Source organism: Equus przewalskii, chromosome 2 (assembly GCF_037783145.1).
Source record: "Equus przewalskii isolate Varuska chromosome 2, EquPr2, whole genome shotgun sequence".
In the NCBI taxonomy this organism is placed as follows: domain Eukaryota; kingdom Metazoa; phylum Chordata; class Mammalia; order Perissodactyla; family Equidae; genus Equus; species Equus przewalskii.
In genome coordinates this window covers 68,092,585-68,114,494 of record NC_091832.1, presented here as the reverse complement: position 1 = coordinate 68,114,494, position 21,910 = coordinate 68,092,585, and the positions used below count along the sequence as shown (strand labels likewise).

General features: G+C 36.5%; 1 protein-coding gene across 2 annotated transcripts in view; it reads right to left on the bottom strand.

The window, feature by feature from the left end:
- SPOCK3 (SPARC (osteonectin), cwcv and kazal like domains proteoglycan 3) overlaps window positions 1–20,817 on the bottom strand; it is a 467,441-nt gene extending 446,624 nt beyond the window's left edge. Inside the window, exons 1-2 of one of the 2 annotated variants that reach the window (XM_070608234.1) lie at window positions 20,500–20,817; window positions 19,775–19,963 (exon numbers count right to left, since the gene is read on the bottom strand). In XM_070608234.1, coding sequence (XP_070464335.1) covers window positions 19,775–19,963 — 189 coding nt within the window. In that variant the 5' untranslated portion in view covers window positions 20,500–20,817. Of the gene's footprint in view, window positions 1–19,774; window positions 19,964–20,245 lie in introns of both variants that reach the window. The other variant, XM_008538006.2, reaches the window with a different exon arrangement.
- Between the last annotated feature and the right edge of the window lie 1,093 nt (window positions 20,818–21,910).

Here is a 21,910-nt window from a genome sequence, read left to right as displayed (position 1 = left end):
CATGTTCTAAGTGATATTGTAAAAGTAACTCTCCAAAAAATTTAGAAAACAACTATTTAGCAAGGAAATTTTTATTTTATTGTCATGGTTTGTTTACTAGTATCAGCTGGTATTTAATGTTAAACAAGAAATTGGAGCTTTAGTTTGAAACACAAACACTATTCCCAGAACTATTTATTTAAACATAATGAAGAAAATAGAAATGTTCTTTCAGCCATGATCAATTTCAGTAACAATTTGTTGGAGGAGGTCATCGAGAGGACATGACCATGGGTTGACCCACAAGCTGGACCTGAGCAATCGGAGGCTCTTCACCCCTCCCCTGTCTTTGAAATGTACATTCTTCCCACCATTCCCACACTATGAGCCATTTCAAGGACACAGCCTGGAGAAAGTACTGTGTTGTTAAGACCATCTGGACCGTGTACATGACTGAACCCCAGTAAGGCCTCTATACAAACTTTTAAGATTCTGGCAGGCAGGTGAAGAGACATACTCATCTTGTGTCTGCCCAAGACAAGCCTCATATGTAAATTCCCTTGCTTATCAAACCTGCCACCTACCAATCTGGAGTGATCTGCCTCTTTCTTCAGTTTCTCCATGCCCTCCGAGTATCGGGGCCAGTTTCGAATTTCATCTGGGGAACTCTGGAGGTTTTGAATCAACATAATTATAAATCAAAACACGATGGTTTTAATATAACCAAGTTCAAACATCCTGTATTATTAACCTCACATCCTGAAATCATAAGAAATTAAGCATTTAATTCTTGAATCTTTAAAAGTTTTACAAAAAAGCACTAAACAGAAAACACCATATTATAATGTTAATAAGCAGTCACCAAAAAAAAATGGTAAACTTCAAGATGACATTTCATCACATGGATTTGTTCATCTATTGCATTGTCACAAGACTACATGATTCAAATACTTTGAATGTTTATTATAATAACAAAACACTTTGATCCTATACTGCTATACCATAAAATGCTATGGTGATAATTTAGTAATTGAAGCACATGATTTGATTTCAAATTATGTTCTCAAAAGTCTCATTTTTGCCTCTAATTTTATGAATGTAGGTAGTGCCTCCATGATAGCTGGTTGAGGATGTCTGCCAAGACGTAAATTTAGAAACTGTTTTAAGAAAATAGTAAAGCATAACAGAGGGAAACCACTCAATAGATAGTGGTTATAATTCTTGGTTTTGGTCTTGTATTTGTTGTTATTACTATTTTTATATAGTTGAAAGAATAAAATATCCACAAACAGTGGTTGTCATTATCTTTATTAAGTAACTTTAATCTATGTTATAGATTATAAAGCTGCTACCTTTCATTAGTATTTTAGATTCTCCCAAGTCAAATGGATAACACTCTAAGATTACAAGTAAAAAAGAAAAAATACAGTTTGTATAAAAAACTGTAATTTCAATTTCATTTAAAGTAATAAAAAAAATCATAATTTTCTTAGTTCACATGATAAAACTTCAGGCTACATAATATATCCCAGGGCATTGTCTTTTCAATAGGTGTTTTCCAAATGATTCCTCTTGATATTGTATTTTCATTATAAAATCAGGTTAAGGAGTTTCTTTCCAACAGATGCTCTTTCAGAAAAGAGAAAGAAATCTTTATAATTCCCCTTTTCTATAAAAGTTATATACAGTGAATGAATCCACCATTTGAGCCTTAACAGCAGTTTACCAATGTTTCTTCTTCCTTAGGACTCTCATTTTTAGAAAGTTTTGATTTAGACAAAAAGAGATAGGGAAAATCCTTTTCTTAGCTTTGAAAATTTGCCTTGAGGTGGCATGACTAATTTCTGTGATGACTTATGGCAAAAATCCAGCAGCCTACTGTTGACATTTTCATAGTAATTACAGATCAGGAGTTGGCTGCTGGGAAGAGCAAAAACATGTCACATATGACGTAGCAAAGCCTTGTTAATATTCTTTTTCTTTCTTTCTTTCTTTTTACTATAGTTCAAACTTAATAACAGTTACATCATTCTTATAAAATAGATAAGAGCTTAAATGCAGAAACAGAAATCACTTATTCAAGAGAGACTGTCTAGAAATTTGGAATAAACATGGGTTCCATAAATGACATGCTCAATAAAACCCCTAGTGAAAAAATAGGATAAAATGTTATATTATCAATTAATAGTACTAACCTGGGTTTTGATATGTATATTAACAATTGATGCCCAACTTGATCTGAAGAGAACCAGTTACGTCCTCATTCACTCATCCATATACTAATTTGTTTTATGGGGATTCCTTCTACACTCCTAGAGTGCAAGGCACAGACCTCTTAGAAAACATGGCTCTTCCCATTGCTAAGACTGCCTCTCAAAAAGTGCTTCAGGCGTTCAGAGAAGTGAGGGACTGCATTTGACTGTGGAAATCATGGAAGGGATTAGGAAAAATGAGAAATATTAGGAAAGAGATAACAGGACAAAAGCATTCCATTCCAGATGAACAGTTCATTGCCAGAAAGCCACATAAACAGAACAAAGTAGAAAGTGTAGCAGAAAGGTGGATGATAACTCACTTTGATTGGTGTGAAGAGCATGTGAAACAGAAAATAAGGATGAAAAAGCAAATATGGTTTGCAGGCAAGTAGTGAAGGACTTTTGGATTTCAGGATAGGAAATTTGGATTTTATTTGCTGCTGACATTTGAATAGAAAGCTCCTGGTAAGACTTGTCTGTCACCAGGAAGATTCTGGCTACCTACCAAAGACCTCTCACTGTGATATTACCTTGATGAATTTACCACAGTCCAGGATCTGGCCATCAGCCCTGAAGCCTCAGAAACCTGGTTCTGTCAGCAGAAAACATGTGTCAGCATGACTGGTACATTCTCTCCCTGAGGCTGAGCCACATTAAAATCAGAAATTTGCTGGATGAGCATAGAATCGAAGACAGGGAATTTTTTTGTCATCCACATGTTACAGAACATTAGATCAACCTTTAAAGTGAAAGGTGTCTCTCTTGAGCACTGCCAAAGCTTGCCTATGTGAATTATTTCTCTCTCTCTCTCATTTCAGACTCCTTCTGATGAACAATTTTCCTCCTCCAGGTATGTTTTATGATATTCAAACAGCTTATATTAACTCTAACAGATGTAGGAATCACATTATTTCCCTCTAAGATGACTATACATACACATAAACTGATCCATGTATGAAGATTTCACAGTTTATCCCCTGGAGGGCAATCCTATTCATAAATTTTTGTAGCCCAATTTACAGTTGCAGCTATATGCAGCCCTACTCTGTAATAAATGAAAGGACGAATGGAAGTTTTTGAACAGAGGAGTAAAAAAATCCAAGCTATAATTTGGGGGGAATTAATTTACCAATAAAACATTAGATGCTGTAGGCAAAGAAAAACCTGAGAACATGAAGGTCATCTACAAGACTAGCCTAAGGGAGAGATAATGAGGATCTGAGCCAAGGAGGAGTGAGGAGTTGTGGATTTGAAAAGTATTGCAGAGAAGACCCTGACAGGCCTTGCAAGTAGCTTGATTGGGAACAGTGCCGGGGGCGGGGGGGGGGGGGGTGGGGGGTTGGGGGGGGGGGAAGGGACCTGGAGACCAATATATCAATACAAAATTTCCTGAAATTGAAAGAGCCTGAAAAGAATCTTTGCACAGCTTTAACTTAAAGATTGTTGTAAGTTCTGTAGAAACAACTGTAATGCACAACTCGCCCATGTGGTAAACAATCACAGCAGAGAATTGAATTCTCTGAATATTGTATGCAAATTTGCATGAACGTAAACATTTTCTGAGAAAAGTGGCCATAAGTGTCCTCATTTACTCCAAAATGATTAAGAATTTTTGACCCAGAGGATTAGCTTTGGAAAGACGTCAGTTTAATAAACGTAGAAACACTTTATTAATTATGTTGCAGACGTAAACAAACACTCATAATCGAACAACAATATTACAGGTAAATCCTAAAATAAGTATTAAAAAGATCAGAGCATAGAAATAAACTTCTATGCCAAACTAAACATACATATACAAATGATCAGTCCAATGATTTTGTTAAAATAAAAAAAATCCTATTTGTTAATGTGAGACGAAATTTATGAATGAATTTGAATTCCAAAAAGAAAACAAAAATTTGTTAAAAATAATTTGGATCTCCTTAACTAGTTGGTCAATTTCATTTACAAAACTATTTCCGTAAAAATTTTAATATATTAAAAGGTCACAAAAACTTGGAAAATATGCTACTTCAAGTTTGCATAACACATAATCCTATCATTATGTGTTCTTTACACAGCTTATTTTGGTTCCTGTGTGATTTAGCCAATTTTTACTTAAATAAATTAGGTAATGAACCTATACTTTATGCCCATTTTAAAGATCAGTCTTAGATATTTCCACAAATTAAATAGTAACATATGATATCAATATTGCTATGTCCCTGTAAAAATTAAATTGTGGAAATTTTATCATGTCATCTAGGAGAAAGTTACTTATAGTTCTATTCAAGTAAAAAAAAGTTAAACCCATGAACCACAATAAAGAAAGGTGTTTATTCAACCACAAATACAAATCAGAAACTGCAGTCCAGTCCAACAACAAAAAAGTAAAACTTAAATTATGTATTCAAGTCAAATGATTAAGAACAAACGTGTTTTAATTATACCTAAGACGACAAACACCTAAAACTTCCTACTACTTACAAGGATTACTGTTCACAAAGGACCTATTTTTGGAAACCACGATGACAGGCTATGAAGTAAGGAAACTTGAAAGCCATTCAGTGACACATAGGCAGACCAATTAGAAGTAAGCAAATTGCTTTCAGCTCAAAAATGATTGTGTGTGAACAGCAAAACAACTGTCCCAGATCCCCGCAGACATTAACTCAGCCTTAGATGATGTTTGATGTTTTACTATCTATTTCTGATCTCGGTATCAGGGGCAGCTTGACTACCAGGAGCATGAGGCTAGCACCAGAGGTACTTTTGCCACCTTTGAGACTGATGGCAAGCTTCCTCTAGGAGTCTCCCAAATCCACAAATCAGAGCAAACAGCACATGTAAATAAAGGAGCACTCACTCTAAGAACAGACACAAGACTTTTGGCGGCAAAGGCCAGGTGGCTTTCAGCTACTCAAAGGAAACAAAGCAGTTCTGAAATTAGATTTCCAGATCTCATTCACTGACTGTAAATTGCTGTGGTTCTCAATGAAATCTAAACTCTGATGCACAGCATACCTTCAAAATAAATTATTTTTTGAAATCCTTCTTATTCTCCAAAAATTACGTGGGATGTTTTCTCCTATCTTCACTACTAATTTGCTATCTGAATTAAACATATCATTCTCATCATCAATTTTCTCACATTTTTAAATTTTTTACCTAGAGAAGTATGTGGAATACAAAAATAGCAGAAAACTTTCAATTCATAAACAATTTTAAATGATAATAAGATAATCAACCAAAGTTAGTATGTTTAATCAACAAGAAATTCTGCAGATAAGGTGCTAAATGTGTTGATGGATGTAAAACCATTACTTTGCCTAGGGATACTTTCAAATTTCACAGCTTTCAAACTAGTACTTCCTCTGTTATCAGTTTGAAGTGTGCCTTTAATTCACATTGTTTCAGTAAGTACAACAGTTCTTTAAAACTATACCGAGTATAACATCTCAACTCCAAGAAATTAGATTTCACATCAAAGAAACATTTCTCAGGTAATACTAGACTAATGCTTGTTGATACAATGTTCTAGAAAAATTTTGCCTCAGGGAATGTTCATTTTAGATAAAGCTGACTGCCTCAGGGGCATTTGGGGAGAAAATCAGATGTTGCCAAGGGCACCTTAGACAGTCTTACTGGAAGATTAGGAGGTTGCCTCTAATTTCATACTATACTGTATGCCATGAAAGGCCTATTAATATTCTCCTGATACTCTAAAACTGGTTCTTCAGCAGATGCTAATACCATGTGCCAAGGCAATTAGCAAGCTCATATTTCAGAGTATCCTGCCTAGCGTACCCTATGTAAATATTTTGAAAGTCACAAAGTAGCCTGGTGATAGAAAAGTGAGCTGTGATTAAAGGACTATCAAATTACTATTTTTAGGCGCTATATCTAGTAAGTATTTTACCATATTCAGGAAGAAAATGCCTTATAATGTTTTATAGATTTGGAAACACAATTAGATTAAGTTGCTGCATTTTTTGACCCTCTCCTTGTTTCATTCCTGCTAAATAATGGACTTTTCCTTCATTTTAATTTTACTGAGTGAATTTTAATTCACTCTATGCTTTCTCCAGTCTGCCAGCTGATTAATTTTGCTCTTTTGCTATAAAACTAAAGACAGAGGATCCATGTTCAATGAAATAGTTCATATTTAATAACTTCAATGAAATTCTAGGTGGAAAAGTTTCCAAAATATAAGTAGACAATGAAATTATTTTAAAAGGTAGATATAGCCTAAGCTATCTTTTTCTGATGTGATTTCGTTTTTTAAAATCATCACAAGCCAGCCCTGATGGCCTAGTGGTTAAAGTTCTGCACTCTCACCACTTTGGCAGCCCGGGTTTCAGTTCCCAGTCACGGAACCACACCACTTGTCTGTCAGTAGCCATGCTGTGCTGGCGCCTCACATAGAAAGAATTAGAGGGACTTACAACTAAAATACACAACTATGCACTGAGGCTTTAGGCAGAAAAAAAAAAAAAAAGAGGGAGCTTGGCAACAGAATTAGCTCGGGGCAAATGTTTCCCAGACCAAAAAAAAAAAAATGTCAACAGCATTACATCAATCTTTGATAGTCAACATGGAAAACACAGAAAAATAAGTGACCTACTATGGACAGAAATTAGTAGGCTGTCTCAGAACTCATTCAACAGTGATTACACTTATATTACATTTGAAGGTGTTGATTATAGATGATAATAATTTGTGGAATTCCTAGTCTTAAATTCTAAGAAATAATTCCTTTTCTTTCTCCCACTTTTATCTACTTTGAAAATAAATCCACAACTATAGTGGTTGGAAGTTAGGCAGAATGATACCTTACATTTTCCAAAGATGTCGTAGTTGTACTTACTTGCCAAACAACAGCTATTGTAAGAACTTATTAGTATTCTTTTAATAGCTGCTCCTCCCCTAAGATATTCAGAATTGTATTGTAATATCAAAAAAATTCACTAAAAAAAGTCAGTAATAGACAATTGTCATAGGTAGTATGTCTACCTTATCCTTTGAACAATAATGTGCTATGCAGGTACCAGCTTTTCATTTACTAATGTCACTTACTCTAAGGCTAACGAAGGACAGGCTACTAGAAGTGTCCTATTGTAGCTTCAAGATCAAATGATCAAATTATAGTAAAATCATTCTAATTCTGTATGAGAGACTCCTTCAATAATCATAATAAAAATTCCAAGTCTTTATCAATTTATTGGTCTAGTAGAAAAGAAAATAAGGACAGTTATTACGACCATTTAAAAAGACCAAACATAACATTTCAAAAGACAAAAAATCAATCTGAGTTGCCTGTAATGACACATTTAAAGTGGTCAACTGTTAATAACTAAGGAAAAAAAACAAATAAGCAAACAATCTTTAGAGCTAGAAGAGAAGGTTCAAATGTCACTAATCTTGAGCAGGTTAATTAAGCTTGTTGAAACTTAATTTCTTCATTTGTAATAGTAGATTAATAATGTCTATTCTTTAGGTTGTTAAAAAATAATACTAAAAAAAAAAACCAAAAAATGGGCAAAGGGCTTGAGTTGACATTTCTCCAGAGATGATATACAAATGGCCACTAGGCGTATGAAAAGATGCTCAACATCACTAAAAGAAGCAAATCAAAACTATGAGATATTGTGTCATGCACATTAGGATGGCTACTATAAAAAACAGAAAACAAGTAGTGTTGACAAGGATGTGGAGAAATTGGAACCCTTGGCCTTATTGGTGGAAATGTAAACTGGTGCAGCCACTATGGAAAACAGTATGGAGGTTCCTAAAAAAATTTAGAATAGAATTACCATATGATCCAGCAATCCTGGTTCAGAGTACATATACAAAAAGTTGAAAGGAGGATCTTGAAGAGACATTTGCATACCCGTGTTCATAGCTGCCTTTTTCACAATAGCCAAGAGGTGGATGCAATCCAAGTGTCCATCAATGGATGAATGGATAAACAAATGTGGTCTATTCACACAATGGTGAATACACACAATTTTATTCAGCCTAAAAAGGAAGGAAATCTTGCCATTTGTGACCACATGGATGAATCTTAAGGGCATTATGCTAAGTAAAATAAGCCAGACACACAAAAAAAGAAAATACTGTATGATTTCACTTATATGAGATACCTAAAATAGTAAGTTAATAGAAAGAGAAAGTAAAATGGTGGTCACCAAGGCTGAGGGGAGGAGGAAATGGGGAGCTGTTGGTTAGTGGGTACAGTTTCAATTCTGCAAGATGAAAAAGTGAGGGAGATTGGTTACACAACAATTGGATATACCTACTACTGACCTGTACACTTAAAAATGTATAACATGGTAAATGTTATGTGTTTTTTACTACAATTAAAAATAAAATATTTTTAAAAAATTATACAAAATGGGATAATATCTTAAAATGTCTGGCATGTAATAGACACCCAAAAATAGTATTTCTAGATCAAGAAGCATTATGCTGCGTTGTGTAAGGACAAGACAGTATATACCAAAATGCCAGTATGGGAGAAAGCCGGACTGATACTTACTAATTGTGTGACCTTGGGCCTCAGTTTCCTCACCTATATAATGGGATAATAACTATATCTTCCTTAAAGGGATGTTACTAATTAACACATAAAAACTTATAATACTGCTGTCATGTAATAAGCTCTATAAAAGTGCTTGTTATTAGATTGTTATCATTATCTAGAGAAGGAACAGTCTGTCATTACTTAATATTATATTTTATTTTTAATATTTGCCTCATTGATATTTTGAATGAGTACATTTTTACCATCATCACCCCTTCTAGCCATAATGAGTCCAACTTTAAGAGACACCTATTCATATAAAATACAGAAAATGTATCCATTTAACGTATTTTAAAAGGTTTTTCTTTGTTGAGGAACATTAGCCCTGAGCTAACATCTGCCGCCAATCCTCCTCTTTTTTGCTGAGAAGGATTGGTATTCATCTTCCTCTATTTTATATGTGGGATGCCTGCCACAGCATGGCTTGATAAGTGGTGTGTAGGTCCATGCCCAGGGTCTGAACAGGAGAACCCTGGGCCTCTGAAGCTGAGCATGTGAACTTGACCACTACACCACCAGCCAGCCCCTATTCTAAAAGTTATTTGATTAGAGTAACAGCTGTTAATCAAATTAAAATATTCTAATTGTTTCTGATTAAAGTACCTAATAAGTTGCATTTACTTTTATAAATTTGAACCTATCGTTTCCCTATCATATTTTTTTCATTTACATTATTTTTGACATTTTGGTTGAGACATATAGATATATAATTATGAATATAATTAGCACAGATGGAATTTTCAGAGAATAAAATAAGCAAAATAGAGGATATCCATTATAAAAAACTAATTTGGCAAAGTTTAAATATAGTTTATTTTACCTTGTATGTTAAAATAAACAAAAATAGATAAAGATACAGAATTATTTTTTGACAAAATGCTTAAAAAAATCTGAAAATAGGTACATTAGCATACAGTTAATTCCTAAATTAACATAAAGGACTTAAAAAAAGGCTATAGAAAAAAATGATTCATATTTGCCACTTGCTATGTGATTGTGTGTAGAAAATATACATATATATTAAATTTAAGTTCTTTTACTTATTTATATCATTAGTAAACCAAACTATCAAATGATAAAACCTAACAAAATAATAAAATTCCAGATTACTGCAATAGCAAGGTACTTAAAACTTTCTTTTCCACATTTAAACAGTAAACTTTAAAAATCAATAACATTGTTTCTAGTGAAACAGTCATAAAAGGAGAATCTCGAGTTTTATTTAATTATCCCTATTTTACAGGAAGAGCTATAATACTGATTAAAAATATCCAAAGCACACAAACTACATATAAAAAGAAAATAGCCTACCTCACTCAAATTCTAAAGATTATTATTTTTTTTATTAAACATGATTATTCTTAAAACCATAAAATAGACTAGTGAAATATCATTGTGCTATTTCTGAAGGAGGGAAGAAAAAATCTGCATTAGGGCATTATTCCTAGATTCTGAATAGGAAAAGCTGCTGCGCATGTTCAGAAGTGGGAGACAACATGTCTGGTTGAGGCCACTATTTTCTTGATAAAGGAAATAGCTTGTGAGTGAGACATTGAAGGTCCATGACTTCCAGCGGAAAGATGCTGGGGAAAACATTGATCCTTTGGAAGAAATTGATAACTGCAATGGCAAAATAGTTTTATAAAGACTTTTTACCTATCTTTTTTACCCTGTACATTTGTATACTATATTAGTTATAGTGTTCATTTAATTATAAGATATTCTAAGTGTAAGTAAAATACTAAGCAAAAATTATATAATCGCCATTTGTAAAATAATCGTCATGAATATATATATATATATAAAGGATAAATACTAAAGTTTTCATTCAGTATGGAAGTATGAAGTATGGAGAATGAAGAATGAAGGAATGAAGGCTCTCTTTAAAAAAAACCCAAAACTGATAGACAAAGAATGCCATTCACCATTTCTACTTATGATCCAGGCCAGCATTCAGCCATCCTAGCTATCAACCACCTCTGATGTCAAGATACAACATCAAAAGTATAAAGCTTCTATGGTAGGTCTGGCAAATCTGACTTGATGCGGTTTCTATCTCATAACTGTCCCAGAGATCATAATGCTAAAAGGATTGTTTTCTTTGCTTCCAAGACCAAGAGCTCCATGAATCCAGCAATGGCATCATTTCTAGCATTATTCCAGGGAAAGGTATTTTGCGTTAATGGTACTTGCCTTTTTTCTGCATCAGAGGAAATACAACCTCGGCTATAGAGAGAAGTCTGTCCTTCAACTAAGGGGAGTGACAAATAAATTCTAATTCCTTCCCTCTGATCACCATTATCTACCTCACAAAAGAGCATTCTGGACCTATGACCAAAGATCTATAGATAGTAAAAAGCTTTCACAGAAGATAATGCTAATGGATTTCACTAGAAAATAGGACTCATCATCTGATGAAGCTCTCCTTAATAACGTATGTGGATGCTCTTCTTTAGCTCTGACCTCTAACATTTCCTCTTAAGTGTGGGCACACTACTACTTGCCCTCAACTCCTACACCTACAACCTTAGGTGCCAGGTGCTCCAGTTCTATCCTGGATAGAAGATAGAGGGACAGTATGAAATTAGGGAGGAAAAGAGATTGAAGGCAAGGCAGACAATTAATAGGAAATATAAAAACTCCTATCGCTGGGCACAGGGAATATTTTCAAGAGATACGTAGATTGTTGAAACAGATACAGTAGTTAGAATATTTTCCTTCCAGTCTCGGCTCCACCTTCTTTCTTGTAGTGTTAATCCTTGCCCATGAGAGATGACATTCCCCAGCCTCCCTTGTAGCTAGGTACTGTCATGTCACTAAGTTTAGGCCTCTGGGATAAACAGAAGCCATGTGTGACAACTTTCAGTTCACTTCTAAGACAAGCTGTGTGACCTAGACTTTCTCTTAAATCCTTCCTGCTGGATAGGAAATGGCAATTTATGGAGAACCCTGAGAGAATAACTCCAAATGCCCAGGCCTGGGCAGCAAGTTCTTGATGGTTCCATGGTTGGGAAATAAATTTCTATCTTAACTCAGGTACTCTGATTCAGTCTCTTATTTGCGGGAACTTAACCTATCTCTAACAAATACATTGGCAATTTTAAGTGAGGCAGAAGTGAAAGATGTAAATCTGGACTGTCTGTGAAATATCTGGATTAGTCACACAAACATTAATTGCAGTGCAGTAGTCGAAGAAGAGAGGGAAGATATTGGTGTTTGATATTACTCAGTAGGCAGCGAAAAATATTTCAAGACTTTAGAGCAACAAAATTATGTGGTCAAAGGGAAACTATAGGAAAAGAATTGGATAAATTGGCAGAGGGAATGCCACAATGTATATAATTACCATCTACTGTTACCACTCTGAAATTGAACATGACAGTTTTGGCATAGCATTTCCATTTTCGTGCATTTTGAAACTTATGGACTAAAGCAGTTTAGTACTCGAAACTTTATATTTTATAAAAATTAAATTTTCATTCCAATTACAAATCTGAGCTGGAGGTGGTCAGAAATGGAAATGATCAATAAAAAGTAATACATTACTAAAAGCCTTTACATAAGGACTGTTCAATTGGCAACACACATTTAATATAATCTTCCTTCATTTAGCAAATATTTTTCTAATGCTAATTCTGATGCAGTCACCATGCTTAGGCTAGGTGAATTGTAGGATTTTCAGGGAAGAAAGACCACATTGTATAGCTGTAGAGAGTTCACAGTCTAATAGAGTAGCCAACTCTGTAAAACAAAAGAGGTGCAAAGAGTGGAAAAGATGAAAGGATTTTCATAAATGGGAAAATACATGTAAATACTCCAGGAGCTTATAGGAGTTGGATGGTGCGTGTAGAAGATTCACAGATCAGTCTTTAAAAATAAATACATAAAATAATTCTGGCCTAGATCATGAAAACTAAAATTGTATAAGAACATAAATGTCACTCTGAGTCATAATCATTAGATCTAAAAGCAGTGTTATTGTACTTACTGTAAGAGTAGAAAAATAAATGCTTTATAGAGGTATTCAATGTTCCTTTTGTATATCTAGCTAAAAAATTTAAAAATGTAATCACAAACAAGCTGACTTCTCCTAAGAATCAGAAAGGCACACAGTGACCACAAATATAACGTCAAATGAGATCGTGTTCTCAATTTACAAGATGCAGAAAACAGCCAGAAAAAAAACAAAAACTAATGCATGTCTTAAAATTTTAGGCGGAGTGTCTGCTTCCTAATTAGCATATAAAATAATATCTATAATACAACATGAAATCACCTTGGTTTTCTAATTATTTCATCTGTTACCTATTTGAAAACACACACATATACACAAATATAAAGCTTATAGAGAATATATATACATTTATGCATAGACCTATATATACATACACATAAACATATATAAACATACATACACACATGTACACAGAGTAATTTATTTCTCAATTCATTTAGTTATACTTTCCTAATAATTTCCTTGAAGTTATAAGAGCTGGAGAGTTAAAAGTGTTCTGTACTTCTCCATAACTTCTATCTGTTAGAATGAACCCATGGTAAATTGACTAAATTTTGTACTCAGTTCACACTTCCTGGAGGTGTCTGATAACGTGACACCAGCTCCACCTAAGAGTCCCTCTCCAGAAACTAGCAGATCAGTGAGCATGCTCTGACCTGCCTTCTCTGTGACATCTGACTGTTGACAAAACCAATCTTAAATTCTGACTGGTGGGTATGGCAGTGTTGGTGATGGTGGACGTGGCGGGCTTAAGGAATAGAGATGTGGAGTTTGTATCACAACCATTGCTTAACCAGAACCCAGATGACAAGGATAGGGGTCAGGATGCTGCATGGAGCTACCCTTTGCTGCTGTAGAAACTCATTCGCCCCAGAATCTTCAAAGACTGCCTACTGCTTCCCTTAGGGGGTCAGTTACCTCTCTCTTGATTAAATCCCCTGATGATTTAAACAATATGAATAATAATCCAATATAAAAAACACTGCATGCTACAGTCTCTACCAGCTCTGATCTGCAATTATGTACATTGTATACAAGGCTTTTTTCAGATTTTTAAACACAGTGTGACCCACAGTATTCAAAAGATCAAAAGAAAGAGAGAAAAACACTCATGAGAATGCAATGAATTAACGGTGAAGAATTCCCAAGGGAAGCCTATTTTCTCAACTACAATAAAATATAGGTAACGGTTATCACAGTTATAAATATATATCTCATAACGTATATATATTTATAGTATATAAATATATCTCATAATGAGAAACACTGAAAATGTATTTTTTTCCTTCCTTTTCGTGAGGAACATTGAGCTAATATCTGTTGCCAATCTTCCTCTTTTTGCTTGAGGAAGATTGCCACTGAACTAACATCTACGCCAATCTTCCTCTGTTTTATGTGGGACGCTGCCACAGAGTGGCTTGAGGTGTGGTGCTAGGTCCATGCCAGGGATCTGAACCTGCAAACCCTGGGCCACCAAAGCAGAGTGCATGAACTTAACTAGTATGCTACTAGGCCAGCCCCTAAAAGTGCATTTTTAATCAAAATTGGATATCCATTATTGAGAAAGTATTCTTGAACAGAGAGAAGAGTGGTTTAATTTGTTAAATTTCTCCACATTATTACTAATTCTTTAATTTTATTTTTGGTATCTATTGCCGAAAGTAAAGTAGTAACACTCTCTTGCCTACTATTATCATAACACAAAGGCAATCATTTCACAATATATATGAATATGAAATCATCACATTACACACCTTAAATATATACAATTTTGTCAATTACACTCAATAAAAATTTCCCTCAATGCTAAGGGTATGCTATATACTCAGGAAATACAACCAGGATGCATCAGAAATCTCAGGAAAGTTCTGAGAGGGTATTCTTTAAAGATTCTCATTGTTTGAATTTTAATGCCTTTTAAAGCAGTAGAGTACTTTACTTGGAGTAGGCATGGAAACCAATTGTTTCATGTACTTACTAATAGCCATAAAAGTTGATAAGACTCTCAGGGGGCTTTACTCCTCTGTAGCCCCTAAATACCACGAAATATCCCTCCCCACCAGCCATTATCTCTTAAATGATCTGTACACTGGAACCTCAACTCAGATGAAAAAGGCAAATAAAAAGAAAAAAGAAGTTAAGAAAGGTTTACTTACTACCCAATAATTCCAATTCAGGCATTTTTTAAAAAGTCAACTTACAATTTGAGTGCCTCTGAGACGCTTCAAACTGTATTTTACATTTTCACATTGTACATGCCCTTTCATTTATTTTAAGGTTGAATTTTTCAAGTTAAATTCTAAGACTTTACTATTGCTTCCAATATATGGAAAGGGTATTAAAAATCACTTAAGGAGTGGGGCTGGCCCCGTGGCCGAGTGGTTAAGTTCGCGCGCTCCGCTGCAGGCGGCCCAGTGTTTCGTTGGTTCGAATCCTGGGCGCAGACATGGCACTGCTCATCAGACCACGCTGAGGCAGCGTCTCACATGCCACAACTAGAAGGACCCACGACGAAGAATATACAACTATGTACCGGGGCGCTTTGGGGAGAAAAAGGAAAAAATAAAAAATCTTTAAAAAAAAAAAAATCACTTAAGGAGTAAAATGTAAACTGAAGCTGATGGTGAGTTTTGCAACATGAATGACAACCAGCTCTTAAGACAATGTTCAAAATGAGCTCCTGGTTTTTTGTTTGTGTGTTTTTTTTTTTTTTTCAAGGTGACAGCATTGTGGTTGTGATTTTTTTTAAGACTCTGTTTTTTAGAGCAGTTGTAAGTTCACAGAAAAGTTAAGAGGAGGGTGCAGAGATTTCCCATATACCTGCTGCCCCGACACATGCATAGCTTCCTCTATTATCCACATTGCCCAGCAGTGTGCTATATTTGTCACAACTGATGAACCTACTTTGACACATCATTATAACCCAACGCCCCATTTACCTTAGAGTTCACTCTTGGGGCTGTACATTCTATGTATACATTCTATGGGTTTGGACAAATGTATAATGATACATATCAACCATTGTTCTATCATACAGGGTACTTTCAGTCCTAAAAACCCTCTATGCTTTACCTGGTCATCCATCTTCCTACTCGCTACCTCCCACTCCCAGGTATTTTTATTGAAAAAGAAATTTAATCTCTAAGGATTTGAATTTCAATTTAAGAGTATAATTCTGATTTTATTATATGTTATTTGAAAATAGCATGGCCATCGTTGGCACTTTTGCTAGATTTTTATTATATTGCTTCCAACATACAGAATCTTTTTTGTCATTCTTAATTACCATATGTACTTTAGTGAAATCAATAATATATACGGTTGAGGGTGATATTATATCATTCATTACCAGTTAATTCATTGGTTTCCAAATTCCATACTTGTTTATTACATGATAAACAGTATAGTTTAATTGACATAAAATATAAATGTCTGAAATTTGCAATATATGAACCATGGGATTCATGAGTTAATGATTCAATTTCCTTACAATGATGCTAATTTCCAATTCTCCTAATAGGTACATATATATATTTATATTTGCAAGAATGGGGTGAGGGAATCCTTTACCCCTGTTCTTAGTAAGGGTAGTGGCGTTCCTACAATTCCTCCACTGAGGAATCTTGTGTTCTTGATTTTATCACTACTCAACAGAGCTAAAAAAGCAGAAAATGCCCTGCGACCAGTGTATCTACTAAATATATCCTATTGTTGAGAGTTTTTTTGTTTGTTTGCTTTATTTTAAAATCACATAATTATACCCTGAATATAACATGCTGGTTCTATCTACTATAGTTATTTTTAAATGTGTTGATTTCTCTATATCTCTAAGGCAAACTTTTATTTTTCCTAAAACATAGGAATTCGAATCTCTAGAGGAAGTTTTATACTAATAACCAAATATATTAATGATTCTCAAAAGGATAAAAGTTCTCTATGTCTATATAATGACATTTTGTACACTTGAAAGGGCAATAAAACTTTATTCAAAGAGCATTGCGAGGATAAAATGGGTAAAATTATTTTAAACTTTTTCTATGCTAATACTCATTGCAAGCTTGCCTTTGGTTTTGCTATTTCTCTGTGGTTTATATTGAGGAAATTGAGAAAATGGGTCATCAATGCCAGGGCTTCCTATGTTCATCTACTCTCACATAACTCTTTGCTCTTTATTCCTAAAGCTTTATCATATATGAAATATATTTACATATTTATATTGCATGTAATACATATACAGAGTACATTTTAAAAACAATTAAAATATAATGAAGAATTGTATTTTCAAATACTATTCAAAATAGTTTTCAAATACAATTCAAGAGAAGATATAGTTCCAACTTTGATTAAGTAATAACTTGCAAAATAATGTCAATTGTGTAAAACAGTCACAAGAAGAAAGGTAAGAATTAATTCTATAATTCTAGTATTAATTATGCTGAGGCATCCCAAAGTTTTTTTAAGTGAAATTAATGGTATTTTTATAGGAGAAAAGAACTAAACAGAAGTACTTCAGTTAAATTGTTTCTAAAAGCACAGGTTCAGATTTCCTTGTCTCTTTGCCTTTATATAAACCGAGTAGACAAATCCGTTACTTAAGATATCAAAGCTGATGCGCAACATTTAAAGGTAGATTCATGCACTACAGACTTATTTCAAGTAATGCCTCAGAACCACGGGCTTCCAGCTGAAAATGAACCAAAAACTAAACAACATCTTAAAAGACATAGAAAAAGTTATTAAGCAAATAATTCCCAAAAAGGGAAATAAAATACGTAAATTAGCAGTGGGGTGGATGGTCTAAATAAGGATTCTATATTATGCATTCTGAGTGGAGAAGTCACGCTGTCAGCACACATTTTATCATATTAATAATATGCAACAGGTGGCTGAAGGGGAAAAAAGATAGCATCTATCTTCTCCATACCTTCCAGAAGTAATCTTAACAAACACGCAGTTGTCTTACTAAAATGGTGATGCTAAAACCTTATGTAAGTTTTTCAAATAAATCATATTTTCATGTATCACATGTACTTCAAAACAGATATTTCCCAAAAATATTTCAATAAATCCTTTACTTAAATATAACATATAATTTTGATGGATTTTTTCCCAGAGATCACATAAGAATAACTGAAAATACTCTATCTCTATAGAAGTAGGCTGAATGAATCCTAGAATATCTAATTCTTCCAGGCAACTCGGCTTGCCTCAGTAGTTTAAATCAAACACCTTTAAAGACTGTCCAAGTAAGTCTGGCTGCTCTTAATAATTCAGTAAAGTGATTTGAAAAAGTCAGAGAATATTAAGATATTCAAGATTTGAAATATATTTTAGAGAAGAAAGTCTAAAATTCACTTTTAAAAGATTTTAAAGGAACCATTAAGAAATGAAATGTCATCATGTGAAGCACTGTTCAAATACTGATGAAATATTCAATATTTTTTCCAAATGAGGGCATGATAAATTCTTCCCCAGGTTTGGAAATACCTCACTCACTCCCTCGTCTTTTTGATTGTATTCAGCATAAACTTAAACGAAACAAACACGTACGGGGTTTGCTTTTATAAGAGCATTCATTTAGCAATAAAATGATATTTAAGCTTTATTCATAAAGCATGGGAGACAAAGCTCTCCATTAAGTATTATCATTATCATTTTTCATCTCTCTACCCATGCCTAGTATCAGTGAGCTACATGTAACTTTAAAAATTCGTGTTTCTTCAGGAATCCTTCTGTCAGAATCAGCCACGCGTTAGATTTGGCTTGTCAGTTATTTCATATAAGAGATGCTGGGAGATGGGGGTAGACAAGCCAGGATGAAAACTAGTCTAAGCTTCCAGGTATTTTCCCAAATCGTGACGGAGTGTGAGCTGATGAAAGAAGTTAACTCATCTCCACGTAGTGGACTGCAGATGGACTCCACGAGAAATTCTCTCAAATGTCACAGAAAGGGTTGGCAGTGCGTCCGCAAATCACTCGCTGCCTTTCAGGCCTTCTGGGTTTTACAGGGTGCACTGGGGGCGCTAATGAAGGGTCAGGGCAGCCTCCTCCCTGGGACAACCGAGTTGACTGCGTGGAGGTGAACCTCACTCGACGCCGGCAGCTCTTACTCCGCTCCATTCAGATCAGGTGGGAAAAAATGACTAGCTAGTCAGGACCCCTCGTTCCAAGGCAATCCAACGTCGGGAGTCTCAAAACCTGACTCTGCCGTAATAACCCTTTTGGAACCCCCCTGGGGGAGCCTACAGTTTAACCCTTTTATCGCTACAACCTGCGGGCGTCCCTTCCACCCCACCCCCTCACCCCGAAGATTTCACGGCAGTGATTCATTTTAGAATAAAACGTAATCGAAAGCATTGCAAACATGTTCTGTATTAAAGTTAATGCCGAAGCACAAGTCTGATGAGCAATTTTATGTAATCAGGAGCAGTTCAACTTCTGCCGACTGGTGCCGCCAAACAACCTCCCACCCCTGGAGAGCGGGCATTTATAAATCTTACATCTTCCTACGTCCTCCCTCAAATTCCTTAATGGACCATTAGTAACGGGATCGATCCTAGTTACTTTAGGAGCAATACATCGCCAAGGCACATTTGCTGTGTTGACTAGTGGCAGAAAGACCATCAAAAGTTGAGAAGGTAGAGCCAGCACTTCGCAGACCTTTGGGGGCCGGGGGAGGGGAGGAAGTACAGTGGGAGAGCGGGGTGGTGGGAGGAACAGTGGGAACCTGGTGAGACCTGAACTCCTGTGCATCGAGCGAGCAAGCCCTTCCCCTTGCACCGGCCTGGGAGGGCATCGGAAGTGCCAACTTCTCCAGCCGCTGTGCGACGCCGCGGCTCCCCGAACCCCTCTCCTCTCCTCGGGAAACCGAGCCCGCCGGCCACCCGCCCCCGGCAGCCGCGGCCCCCGCCTCGGAGCAGCGCGCTGGTGGGCCAGGGCTTGCGGGTGCGCAGCACTTACGTCTCGGAATTTGTTCCACTGTCCGACTTCCTTGTCATACTGAGAGATCGTGGTGAGCCATTGTTTATCATCCAGAAAATTACCGCCGTCCGACCGCCCCCCGGCCGCAGACACCGCCGCGGCAGCTGCGAGAGCCTGACTGCACCAAGCGGCTGCACACACACACAATACGGCTGACACCTTGAGCATCTGGGAAGGGAAACACAACCAGGAGCGGGGGGTGGGGTGGGGGGGTACAGTGTCAGACAAGGGATACGAAGACCCGGAGACCCTGGAAAACGTGCATCAGCGACGACAGGGGTAGAGGGAGGAGGAGACAAACAGGGGCAGGGGAGCCCCCTCCCCGCAGGCTTTACCCCCAAACCCGGGCACTCGCACACACGCAGCCCCGGCGGAGGAGAGGTGGCTATAAGGAAGGGAGCCCGGGGCGCAGCAGCCCGAGCGGGAAAAGAACGCTTCCCGACACCTCACCTTGTTGTGAGCCGGCACTGTGCTCGCAGCTCCTGCTGGAAATGCAGCCCGGCTCGGCCAACTCGCTGCTTTCAGGAGCTGCTGCACGCGCCGCCGTCTCGAGCGGTCCACTCAGCTCCCTGCGCCCGGCGCTCCCCCCATCGCCGCCTCCCCCCGCGCGCTGCTCTCTCGCTTACTCCCCTCGCTTCACCCCTCCCTCCCCCAGCTCTTTTTTTTTTTTTTTTTTTTTCCTTTTCCACTTCCTCCTATCCCACCTTCCTCTAGATCCGAGCTGCAGTCGACTCCGGTTGCGACGCTGGGCTGGAGGCAGAGGATACACCAGCTCCTCGCCCAGGAATCCTTATCAGCTTCTAACCTCTCCGCTCCAGAAGAGGTTCTCATGTTCTCGAGACAGCCTGATCATTCTCTGCTCCTGGATTTATTTAACACAAAGTGTACCAGCTCTCTTAGTTGTTTCTTCCCTGCAATTTCGTGGCTGAGCATTCAGACGTGGGAAATGACATCTGACGAAAACTTTATGCATCACCAAGTCAAGAATCCCTTGGCTTTCTGTCCTGTAAACCTCTTGGACTGAGCTCCACCCTAAGGCAAAGCCAGCTGGAGGGTCTTGGGAGATGTATTTAACTTCAGAAAAATGTATGTTTTCGTGAACCTCTGGATTATTACAGAGTATAAACTTTCATGTTAAAGGAAGTTCTTTTCTTTTTTAAAAAGAGAATCGTTACTTGGTAGGGCGTTTGAGTACACCCAAATCTCCCACAAGCTGTAGATTATTTTCCCTTAATAAAAATTCTTTGGCACCTGTATTTTACGTTCTAGGACCTGCATCAAGAACTTTAAAAGCCGAGGGTATGTCTCTCTCTTGCAAAACGGAGGAGAGTTTTGAAGACCTAACACCAATTTTGCTCCCATTTGCGACAAAGAACTTGGCTTTCCATGGCTTTCTCACTTGGACTAAATAAACTGGAAGGAAATCAGTAATTAGCCCCCTGTAAACAGAATCTGATGAAGAGACTCTCTCCCACAGACTCGGAGGATTTAACTGAAGTGAAATAAGTGTGAGTCAAGAGATCTGCGGAGGCTAAAAGACTGCGATAATGTTATGCATCTCTATTTGAATTATTAGAGATTATTTCACTAAAACTACATCTCCCAAAGCTAAGACCTTTGAAATTTTCATGTACCTTCCAAAACTTCAGGAGCTGTTTGAATAGCGGCAGTGCTTTCTACTCATATTTTTCATTTCAATCTCATACAATATTTGTATAACTTTTTTCAAACTATATTAAAACAGGAATCAAACATGATTAATTTTGATTTCTAATTTCTTTTAAGTAGAGGATTTAAAACTGAATGTATAATATGTAAAATAAGTAAAAAGAAAAAACTGCCATTTTTTAACTCAGAAAAAGGTATTTTCCTCAATTTTTCCCTTTTCCACTCTGATGAATGATAGTAAGGGGAAAAAAACCAGAATCTACTATTGCAATTCATAGACACTCTGTTTGATGCAAACATGTCAGATAACATCAAGAGCACTGGTATGTACTAATTTTCCAAAGATATTTATTTTGGCCTAGTCACGACTGGCCATGCCATATATTTTAGAATATTCTATTTCTTGCTTAGGACATCATTAGGCAATTGTTAGGAGGTCCACTCTCT